At 36.3% G+C, this 12,099-nt stretch overlaps 1 protein-coding gene across 1 annotated transcript; it reads right to left on the bottom strand.

Annotated features, from left to right (window-relative positions):
- Nucleotides 1-1,217: 1,217 nt before the first annotated feature.
- Nucleotides 1,218-2,206, bottom strand: LOC105257708. Its single transcript, XM_011268544.3, has 3 exons — nucleotides 1,887-2,206; nucleotides 1,461-1,730; nucleotides 1,218-1,372 (listed from the first exon to the last, which is right to left on the bottom strand). Exons 1-3 carry the CDS (start codon nucleotides 2,160-2,162, stop codon nucleotides 1,256-1,258), a joined length of 663 nt encoding a protein of 220 aa, XP_011266846.1. The 5' UTR covers nucleotides 2,163-2,206; the 3' UTR covers nucleotides 1,218-1,255.
- Nucleotides 2,207-12,099: the final 9,893 nt, after the last annotated feature.

Raw genomic sequence — 12,099 nt, 5'->3', positions numbered from 1 at the left:
TTATAGTTCATATTTTATTTTATTTTTTATTGCATAATCAACATATTATATGCACATGGAGAAGCGAGAATTCAGTTTTCAATGTGTAAATTATATTATATACAGCTTTCAAACAGGGTCAAAATCGTATGATGCATCAGAGCATAATTTGAGCGCTGCAAATCATATTGCCTTAATATAAGCTATATTGGAAGCATTAAATTTTGAAAATTTTGTTAAGATAGGGAGGGTTCTATCAACGTATATTTGGCTTCAACTTATTACATTTTAAAATTAGGTAACACACACAGTACATTTAAGGATTATAAATTTCATAAATTCTATTCTTTATCTCAAAATTACATTAAAAATGTCATATATCTTAGAAATTTTGTTAACATAAATAGATTCCATCGATCAGTGAAGTATCATGATTGAACGTTGCCATCGGATTTTTTTATATGGAAATAAATTTATTTAATGGCTAAAAATGTTTCGGTTATATTAATTATATTACGCAAGTATATCATCGTGGTACCTTTAATGGTAGTCGCAGACGATACGTGACTGGAACGTCGCGTAGGCGTTCTAAGAGTCGCGTATAAAACCACTTGCTTCATCATGTTTTCCCGATCACGAGAGTCTCCGGGAGAGCCTACCCCAACTAAGCCGACAACGGGGTCTAGTGTCGTCTTGCCTCTCTTTCCTGTTCTCGTTATTCTCGTTTCGTACTGAGAGCTAGCGAGAATCACGCATATGCGCGCAAAAATATCCCGTTTGGAAAAATCACGAAGATCATTCTATGAATCTGACAATGAGTATGTCGCTCACATCTCGAAGAAGATTCGAATGAATATATAACGCGATCCGGAAAGCAGAGAGAAATCTGATAACTTTACAGAATGTTCCACAATTGAAGTATTGAAAGTATTTGTATATGGCTTTTTTATTGAAATTTTTACATCGATGAAAATGTTGAAAAAGTCATTATTTAATGCATCCTTCCATTTTTTTAAAATATAATATAAATATATCTTTATAATTATTCTTCCAATTTTAAATATTTATTAAATTTGTTAAATTTAATTTATTGAAAATTTACTGTAAAATTAATTAGTTTTCAATTCGTAATAATTTGAGATGAAAAAATTATCTCAAAACAAGGCAATATTAAAAAAAAATTATTGTACGATTTTGTAAATTTTTATAATCACATTAGTCATGTACATAAAAATCTGACGATATGATTTGACGGTATACTTTTTTTAATCGCATATTAATCATTATTTTCATTGCGCGTTTCATGTTTTATCACGCTTTTCTCAAAATCTTTAAGCATTTTGTCGATGCGCTTCATACAGTCAGCAGAATATTTGTGATCGATATCGTACACCTTTAAATGTAAAGAGACACAATTGAATATTTATGTAAATTTCCGGAGGGAGATGTAAATTTTAAAAATTCAAGAAAAGCGTTTGTACCTTTTTAGTGAAGTCAGTTTTTAATTTTTTATCTTGGAATATCATTTTTTCGCCGGTTCTCAAGTTATCGAAAACTTTTACTCGCAACGGTCCGAATTTCTTTTGGAACTTTTGCACATCTCCCGCGCATTCTTCCTCCAACTTTTGTATATCGGCGTGAATCTTCCTTTCGTCCGCGCCCAACTGGTCCACTTTCTTGTTAAATTTTTTTATGTCGTTGTACGCATTCCGATAATCCTTGCGCATTTTTGTTTGTACTTCTTCAAAAAGCTAAACATTACATTACGCGATAAAAAAATTAGCTGTGCGATATATTTTTTATTTTACGTATAATTAAAACAAAAACTTAAAATTTTATGATTCTTTAATCCTAAAAATTTTAATTTTTATTGACGTATAAAATCTGTACAAAATAAAATTTATTACTTTTTCAATTCCACTATTGACAGTATCATTTTTTATCGTATCCGGCGCATTTGGAAACTTTTTGAATGTCTCGTCAACCCGTGTCTGGTGGGTTTTAATCCACGTATTGATTTTAGCGTCGATCTTGTCATCGTCATAGTCCATCAGGAATGTATCTTCATTCGTAACATTATCCTGTACTCTTGCCAGGACTTCGGAACTCCAGTGTAAAACACGATCTTTCTCCTCCAGGAGACCTTGCCATGTTTCAGGCATTCTACCCATAGTTTGACCCATTTTGTCAAATTGTATCTTGTCAAGCTTCTCTTTCAGAGGAAATAGGAGTTATAAAATAATGCACAGCTTTAGATGTCCATATAAGAATAAAAAGATCGGAGTGTGTCTTTAATATATAATATAATGTATTTTTAATATATGTAATGATGAAGTATTTAAAAAGCCGAAAATAATGCCGAATTTTAAAGTGTAACAATCTAATTTTAATGATCGAGACTTTTTTAGACTTTTATATTAAATCTCTAACCTGATTTTTTTAAATATTTTATATATTCTTTAATTGATTTATATATTAAATTTCCTCCTGAAATCTCCACCGAAATAACGTTCCGTATAAAGAAAAAGTTATTCGAATCTTTATATGGCCAGACTAAAAATTTTGGAAGCCAGAAATATTTACTATTACAATCTAATTGGAAAAATTATCCGATGTTTGCTTCGTTATGTCAAGCGCTCTTTTGTTTAACATGTCCACCTAATGAAATTTAACGTACTCTCTAAAAGTGAATCAGTGTATTACCACTGTAATCAGTGCTGTACTTATAACTGCTTGTAATCAGTGAGTATTTACTGTTTTTCAGTGATAATACAGTGATAATACAGTCAGTGAAATAATTATATATACACTATTTTCACTAGTGTATTATGTATTACCGTGACATTATTTAGAAATTAATCTAAATAATGTCACGGTAGCTTGATATAAAATATAGAGCCATTTATATCTTTATAAAAAGATAATTATAAAAAGATAATATAATTTTGTCTTTCTGCACACATATTATTTTGCGTGCAATAAGTCTCAGATAATTTCCAATACTTTTTCCGATATTCTTATTATTATTAATCGCGCTCTTCCATAAAGGTAACAAGATAATATTAATAAAAAAAAGAATCAGATATTTTCCCTTCGGTCCCATCGATCGTACTCGACTCTATCATCCCTTCTTATTCATGCCGTCCCTCGTCCCCTGCGCACGCTATCTATACAAATCTATAGTCTATGGTCACTGCAGGCTTTGTACGGTGGCGCCGCGCGCGGCAGTTTCCGGCGCTAACATTAGCGCCATTCGCGCGTTATTGATAAATTCTGCGGTAAATGCGTATTATATGCAAGACGACGTGAAATTACGGACGGAAAACGGAGAATCGGTTGTCTTTCACGGTTGTTTGAATGCGAAAACGTCGGATTCATTCGCGAGGTAAGAACGAGGGGAGTAGAGAGGGGAGGGGGGCGAGTCCGAGGAGGCGCGCGCGAGCGAGGTCGGAGCGTCGAGCGCGCGCCATTTTGCTTTCGCACTCGTGTCGGCGTCGGACTCGGCGGAGAAAAAGAAACTGGGACGGATGTCCGCCTGTCGCGGAAAGCCCACGGGATTGAATCGCATTCGCGCGTCCCGCTGCCTCGCCTCGCCTCGCCTCGCGCGTCCCGGTGTCAATTCAAAGCGACGTAATCTCCGCTCGACGCGGGCCAATAATCGGCTTATTGATTTCGATTCGCGCCCGCCTCGACCCGTGTTACATACGCGCGCGTAAACGCTCGCAGAGATGCCGCGGCGAGCGGAGGAAGGAGGAGAAAAAGAACCGCGCGCAAGCAAATACTGACCATGCGAAATTAACCCGGAGATATTCACCGGCCTGCGCTGTTCGGCAGGATTTTCATTTATTATAAAACGAAGGTGATGAGAACAAGTATTTGTCGAGAATCAAGTCTTTCGAATTGCGAGATGATAAAGCTTGCGATCGCTCTTGTATTCTAGCTCGTTCAAATGTTTTGTCAATTTATTATTACGTGGACTCTTTCTTGGAAATGGCACTGTCATCCCGTATAATCGAAATTCTTTATTTTCGCTTTAATTTTAGTAGATTTAGTGTGTTATAGTACATTTTAGTATATATTTACATTATTCATACACGTCGAAAGAGATTGCATATGATTTTCATGTCAGCTCGAAGAAAATATATATCTTCCCGTCACTCTAGATCAGTTTTGCGATACGATTTATTTATGTATAATCTCTAAATAATTTCCGTTTTATTGTATCAATATATACAGGATGTTCTAAAAAGGTATGTAAAAAATTTAAGGAGATATTTCTCGCATCTGAAGGATGAAAAAATGTTATATGGACATAGGTGCGGAAATGCTTATTTCAGGAGGAGTATGTTGAAAATACTGTTAGCTGTATTACTTACACAAGGAAAAATTTAGGATTAATTATTGTATATGACAATCGTTTAATTAGGCTTATTTACATTTTAGTGACCTTGAGTATGTTACAATAAATGTTGAAAATATTCACCATTTTCCTGAATACAAGCAGTGACACGTCGACGCATCGATTCACGGACACATTCAAAAATGCCACCAGTGATATTCAAGAGCTTCGTGACCATATCACTGCAGCTTGCAAGGCAATCCGCTGTACGCCAGGCATTTTTGAACGTGTCCGTGAATCGATGTGTCACTGCTTGTATTCAGGAAAATGGTGAACATTTTCAACATTTATTGTAACATACTCAAAGTCACATTAAATTCAAATGTAAATAAGTCTAATTAAACGATTGTCGTCTACAATAATTAATCCTAAATTTTTCCTTGTGTAAGTAATACAGCTAATGGTATTTTCAACATAACTCCTGAAATAAGCATTTCCGTACCTATGTCCATATAACATTTGTTCATCCTTCAGGTGTGAGGAATATCTCCTTAAATTTTTGACATACCTTTTTAAAACATCCTGTATATATATTTTTATTCAACTAAATTAATTATTTTCTACTGAAAACAGTCATTTTCCTAGAATTTGCGATTAAGAGATACTTGATAAAACTAAATTTTCTCTCTTCTATTAATGGAATATTAAAATTTAGAAATACGTATTTTTTAAAACAGACATAAACATTTGGTCGAAATATCTTTGAGCGAGCGATAAACGTTATTGTCTAAATAAACAAGCAGCTGTGGCGCTCGCGGTTCGCGAGATGGCACTCTTTTATAGACTTGGTAAATTATTTCGCAGGAATCCCTTTCTTCGGAAATGTTCGTAAAACAGCTTCCCTAACTTTTAATACGGTTACACGGTCGAACAAGTTCGCGCCGCAACGTCAGTATAGTTAAGAGTTAATCCTCGCAACGTTCGGGTCCCAGGGGGACCGTCGCGGACTGATGGTATAAACCAAGAGGGGGCATCTTTATGCCCGATGATGATGGGAATTTGCTTTTCATGGAATTATAAAGTAATCCCCATCGCGCGCGCGTTTCTGCGCATTAAAATTGTCGCGCAAAGCGAAAGTTTCCGCAGCAATTAGTTGACGCTTTTAACGATCCCGACGTTTATTCGCACACGTTCGTAAAAGCCCATACGTACGAGATGGACCCCGTTTCCCGCCCTCGCCTTGCCCTGTCATGGGTTGTATACGTGTTGTATAGGTGTAAGTGTAACGCGCGGCTTTATGGTACCGTTCGAGCGACAAATTGAACTAAAAATAACCGCTTTGCGCCCCGATGCCACCTGACTACTCGTGCGTGCGCGAAGGTGGCCTCGCGCCGAGTATACACGGAATATACACTTCACCTGGCTGCTCCTTTGAGGCCGGGCGCCGGGAAATCGCCTTGCGAATCATGTATCCGCGTGCATATCCATGTGCGCGGCTTTTTACAGAGCCTGTGTGACCTACCTAGCTTTCTCGCCCACGTTAAATATCGCACGGATCATCCATGGGGCTTGTGCTTCAGCGACGAAGATCGCATTAATTTTGCCGCGCAAAATGAACGCGGATATTAACGCGGGCGCTTGCGTTTTTACTTTCGTAATTTCCCTCGTCGTTATTATCACGTAATATTTTTATATCACATTAATACGTAAGATTAGGAATTTTTCGCGAAGAGAGACGCGACTTCGGTATCTGTCGCGGTATCAATTTTATTTTTCCCCGAGGCATCGCAATGAAATATTGATGCATTTCCACTAATCATCTTGCCAGTGAATCTTGATACGTTGACAAAATATCGTGTGCGCGCATCATTACTATTCATAAATACGTGTGAACTCCTTTCGCATGTGGGAGCGCACGTGTATATGCGCAGTCTCGCTGTTCGATATTTTTGCAAACAAGCACAAGTCACATAGGCATACACACACATACACACAGGAAAATGAGTCTCATCCATCCGACTATGATCGATAGTGAATACACGGACAACTTGATCGAGGGCGATCGGATCCTTCCGCGCGATAGATCAAAACCGGGATCTCGCCGAATTGACACTTCTAAGTACGGGCTAGCTGACACAAAAAAGGGGACATTGCTTCCGGTTTTATCAGTCAGAAAGAATTAACAAGCGTGTATGGACTATACTCCCGTATCAAAGGGGTTGACTATATCGTCGTATGCGCATATAATTTGCATGTATATAAAATAGTTATGGCGTCATTTTGGAAATAGGTAGCCGAAATAAATGCGCAATTATTTGTTATTTTATCACGTATATTATATACATGATATTATATTACATGATATATATCTTCTCATATTTTCGCACATATTTTTAACGTGAAAATTATAGCTGACTTTTAGAATTATGTATTTTTTTTTTCTAAAAGTAGAAAATTTTTGCAGCTTTCTCTTTAGATTTCCCGATATATTATGAATTTATTAGATAATTGAATCAAGACACATTTTCAAGATTGCGCGCTTTTTCTGTTGTCAATTTAGCAATAATATTTATTGTCAATTCTTCGGCGAATAAATGCAAATTTTATATCTTACGAATTTGAAATGTGACATTGCAAATATCAAGTCGCAAATGTATAAAATATAAAAATAAAAATGTGAAATACGTTTCAGTTTTTGCAGAATGTAATCATTTCACAAAAAAAGATTTTGCAGATAAATTATTTAACTCTCGTTTCCGGAATTTTAATCTATCTGATTTATCTGATTTATTATATTTCTTTCTTTAAGCATTTTATCTACTATCTAGTTAAATAATGTATTTACTCTATAAGAAATTTATTTTTCAAAATTTTTCATCATTATATTTATTAAAAATTAAATAAATAGAATTATATTCCATCAATATAAGATTAAAAAGTCCACAATATTTATTTATTTTTTTTTAAATTTATCTTTTTTTCTTTTATACTAATAATAATCAATATATACCAATATATACTAATAATAAAATATTATAATAAATTAATAATAAAAATATCCGCGTCCTGATTTCACGATTACTTTAGGCAGTATATTATTTTATCATCACTTTACTTACTTGAAACGATATTTAACTGATCTTTCAATACGATTGAGAAGCTACTTCGGGATACTACCTTGGAATCTAGTTTCTTTAATTGAGTCGTTCATCGCGCTCGGATGACCCGAGCTAAATTACACAAATCTGTATAACGACAGGGCAAACACTTTTAACCTTTAAACGCGGCGTGCCGGTGTGTCTTGATTCAATTACCCGTCGAAATCCCTTGTCGTCGGGCATTAAAGCCAGGTCTAATCCCGGGGATATGGGGGACACGCGAGACAAGGACGGTCCTCGGCGCTTAGCTTCACTCTCTTTGGGGTAACGATAATCGATGAAAAAAGCTAAAACGGTAACAATGGCGGCGTTACTCATCGCGCTGCACTTGGCAGCAGGTAAAGGTCGAAGCGATGGCGCATTTACGATTTTTTATAGGTAGAAAAGAGGAGAGACGAAAGAGGGGCAAAATATTTTCCAAGAAATATTACTTTAGATTTTTACTCATAAAGATGTTGTAAGATAAGATGAAAGGATTATGCAGCATATCGTCTTTCAATAATATATATTACACATGTTGCTATTTTGTAAAAATTGTCAATTTATAAAATTGAACAAACTTTCGATTTTTTTGGAGCAAAGATTTTTCTTTGGAAATAAAGGATGCGATGAATGTCTCCGCATTTTGTTGTTTTTTTTTTAGACGGATTACACATAAGAAAAATTCTTTCAGCATATCATGCATTGTACAGGATACACGAAAAGGGAGTAAAACACAGATCCGTCGTGTCTTAAGATCGTTTGAGAATCTCAGAAGCTAAGGAATGGACAAATCTGAGGATGGACGGGGATGAATTTTGGGCACGCAAGATAAATATTTTCAGAGCTATCATCTTGAAATCATAATATCTCTCAACCATATACTCTATCATTATTTGATCCGTTTTCTACAACGTCGTCTACTCTCTTTCGACGACATTTTTACTTCTTTTCTTCTCGTGTTCTTAGATTTGCTTAATGTGAAAATAACTTAAAATTACACTTCATTCACGGCAGATCTGTTTACATAAAAAGACGAAAATTGCCACCGAATTCTTCCTCTTTCTTTTTTTCCAGCTTCTAACTTCGATACAAAACAAGAATAAATAAAAAGAGGACGATAGAAAGCGCGCGCAATCGTGGTTATTTTCGTTCAGTCGACCCGATACGTGGAACCCATTGTTCGCGCGATCCTAGTTTGGCAGTGATCCTCGGTGTCAGTCAGTCTAATAAAAGCCAGATCGAGCTTGCGAACGAATATCGGGCCCGATCGTGATTCATTCCCGCTGCTGTAGCAGCTCCGGCATGGAAAAACCATCGTCATTGTCTATGTACGTAGATGTGTGCACATGTACGCTATACCGCTCTTTCGGGTGAGGTAAAATTTTGTCTTTTTTTTTTTTTTTAAATTATAGTTCAAGGATCTCGAGGGGATAACCGACTCGTGGATAAATGCAGAAGACAATGGTTATCAATAGCACTCGCGGCTACTTGCGCTTCCCATAGGAAAGCTCTTCGTAGACGTTCCTCTCATGGCGAGCTGCCAAGCAGACACAATCCATACTATAAATACTGCTGCACATCACCGCTGTCCCATCCTGGCGCACCGGTTACGTTCCGTTTCGCATGACTACTCTCCTTTTGCGACTTTTTGCTCGCAAAGTCGTTCCGCGCTTCTTTAACATGATCAAAACGTGCCCCGACGACTTTAACACTGTTGTGTAAACGCTCCACTCACTCTTGACACCGTCATTTTACACCGAGCAGAAAAATGTCCGCGTGTCAAAACTGACTGCGGTTTGTCCACTTGAGAATAACAGACTAAATTTTAATGAAAATAAATTGAAACGCGCGAAAATTTTATCAGGCAAAATACGTAGTAGAATCTTTATTTGAAATGAAGTAGAAAAAGCAAAATAAATAGCAAATACACATATATATTAAACTATTTAAGAATGTTTTGTATTTTTACAATCCCAGCAAAAAGTAGCTGAAAATCAATATTGACGAATATCCACTTTTGGTGTATATTGAGTATGAGAAATTGTGTGAAATATTACAAATTGATCTTGATTGAGCTACAGTGCAGAGATGTATTTTTTAATATTTATTGCATTTTTACTGAAATATTCCGAATTTTGTTAATTGAAATGATTAACTTTTGGCAGAGAATTTCGCCTTGTGACAGATACATGGCTAACTTCATTGAATTATATTTAATATTTTTTTAACCAGTTAGTACTTGTATAATATTATTTGACTAAATATTTCCTCTGTATCTAAACTTTTGTAAATCTTAAACAAATTCTGAATATTATTTCCATGTGTTTTTGTCATTTGAATCGACGTGGTTATACATTTCCTATAAGAACACATGTTAATTCGGTGCAAATTAAAATCTTTGTAACTTGTGAACACTTTAGTGAAACGATTTAAAAATTGTATTGAAGATTCTAAACATATGTAAGGACGTTGTTCTCTACAATTTTCATTAAATTCTCAATATTTTGAAAATAGATACAAAACATTTTTAAATGATAAAATTTTGTGCAAAATAGATAGATTTATTTTATTTAAATTTATTTAGAATGCGACAGAAAAAGAGAGATAGATAAAAAGACTCATTAATCTTAAATAGTAATGTTAAAATCAATTTTTACAATACAATTAAGAACTATGCTAATGAAGGACAATGTATTTTCGACGAGGCAAATCGGGTGTAAAACAATCGAGGGATTCGTGTTTTCGCGAACAAAAAATATCACAGCACGACTACGTGTTAATACAAATCGACATAAAAGCTACAAGCTTTGAGGCGGGCGTACAAATTTCTGTTGTGTCATGCCACAGGACTCTCGTGGCTAATGGCAGCAACCGTTTATTTGACTCGTGTCCAGACTGAAAGTGGTCGATATCGGTTTTTCGCTATATACGAGAAACGAATCTGTTTCTGGGAGATGTTACATCGCAGAAAGCGAGAGAATCGATCGTTTTAATATGACGCAACTAGGAACATTAGCGGCATGTCGAAAAAGAGGAAGAAAGGATCCTCTCGCAGCAGCGGAAGGAGGGGAATGGGGAGAAAAATGGGACGAATAGAGCGAAAAAGTGAAACGAGAGGCAGTCGAAAAGAAAAAAAATAGAAAAAGAAGATAGAAAAAAAGGAATAGAAGGAGAGAGAAAGAGAGAAAGCGCGGTGGAGAGTAACGTTTATTGGACGTTATTAAATATAATGCCGCGAGGCGTGTCTTCCCTCGAAAGAGTTTTCCGATAACTTTGTAATTTGCTAAAAGGATCCTCGCTACGGGACTTTTAAGATTGTCCGCTTCCTCCCGCGGACCGTCTCCCATCAGCTACTTGTTTTGTTATCAAATTGCCTAAAATAATTTATGTGTAACATATGTGTGTATGTAATATAATATTATTCCAGGAGCGATCATATTTTTGACGGCGCGTGTCCGTCAAATATTTATTTAGCACGTAGCCTATATTTGATTATCTCTTCTTTCGAGTCTAGCGGGAGAGAGAGAATACAGTGTTGGATTATTTCAGGAAAGATGTTGAGGACTGTCCGCCCGCTTATGACGAATCACCGGAGGATCTGTCTGTTTTGCAGAAACAGTCTTTCACCTTCCAAGTTTAAGCTAGCAGATGTCATATAATCAGGTAAGTCCCTCCTTTTTTTGAGAAAAGATGAGAATGACTCTCCTCTTTAATAACGAGCTAAAAATGTTTCCCTTAATGGAAATGTCATTTATACGCATGTATTAATTAAAAATCTTTTAGCAATCAGATTTTATACTAATTGATTCTGATATATTCAGTTTTATTCTTATCGTTTATCATATATGATTATTTAATCCGGGAGGATTGAATAAAATATGAATTCCACGCTGCATTAATATCGGGTAAAGCAACTCTTTCATCGCTTCAAGTTTAACGTAAGATACACATGGGCGGTGAATCTGCTTGATACTTTCTCTCCGACTAAAAGCCATGGCGTGTCACCCTAATGGCAGTGTCGACGAGTGAAATTTACTTGAAAATCGCGTTAGAGCCGCGAAGTTTCGGCCGTGCGTCTAGTATTTCCGGCGGAGATTATCACGAAAGGAACTCCTGCAACGTCGAGGTCTCAAATTGAATTAAGATTACGATGGCGCTTCTCGTGCGTGCGCGTCTATCCCTCTTGCGAGATGGCGATGCACAAGTTTCCTCGGAAATTCTCAGAGATGCGCATCGCAACATGTGCTTTAATATGTTCAACGTCAAGTCTACTTTAATCAATCTCCGATATCGGACGTATCTATATTAAATTTTGACGATAGATTATTTCATTGGTCTAGTTTCTTTCGAGAATTTATGATATAACGATTTTCCAACGATTTCCACATTTTTCATGTAAATAAACGCAAGATATGGAAGAAGGATAGAGTACACGTTGTGTACGTAAGTGATAATTATTCGTCGAAGCGTGTTTTACCAGGGATACGAGGATGTAGGGGTTGCGGATAATGGGATGCGTTATAGAACTTCGTGATCCACCCCGGCTGCATCTAGCGGATCGGTTATCACTTTGGAGGCTTAACCAAGGATCCGTGCAAATTGAGCGCCGTATCCATCCCGTCTTAAGGTGGTACTTCGTGT

Source organism: Camponotus floridanus, unplaced genomic scaffold (assembly GCF_003227725.1).
Source record: "Camponotus floridanus strain SB8 unplaced genomic scaffold, Cflo_v7.5 scaffold5, whole genome shotgun sequence".
Taxonomy (NCBI): domain Eukaryota; kingdom Metazoa; phylum Arthropoda; class Insecta; order Hymenoptera; family Formicidae; genus Camponotus; species Camponotus floridanus.
The sequence above is the reverse complement of the archived record's forward strand: the minus strand, read 5'-3'. Positions and strand labels throughout refer to the sequence as shown.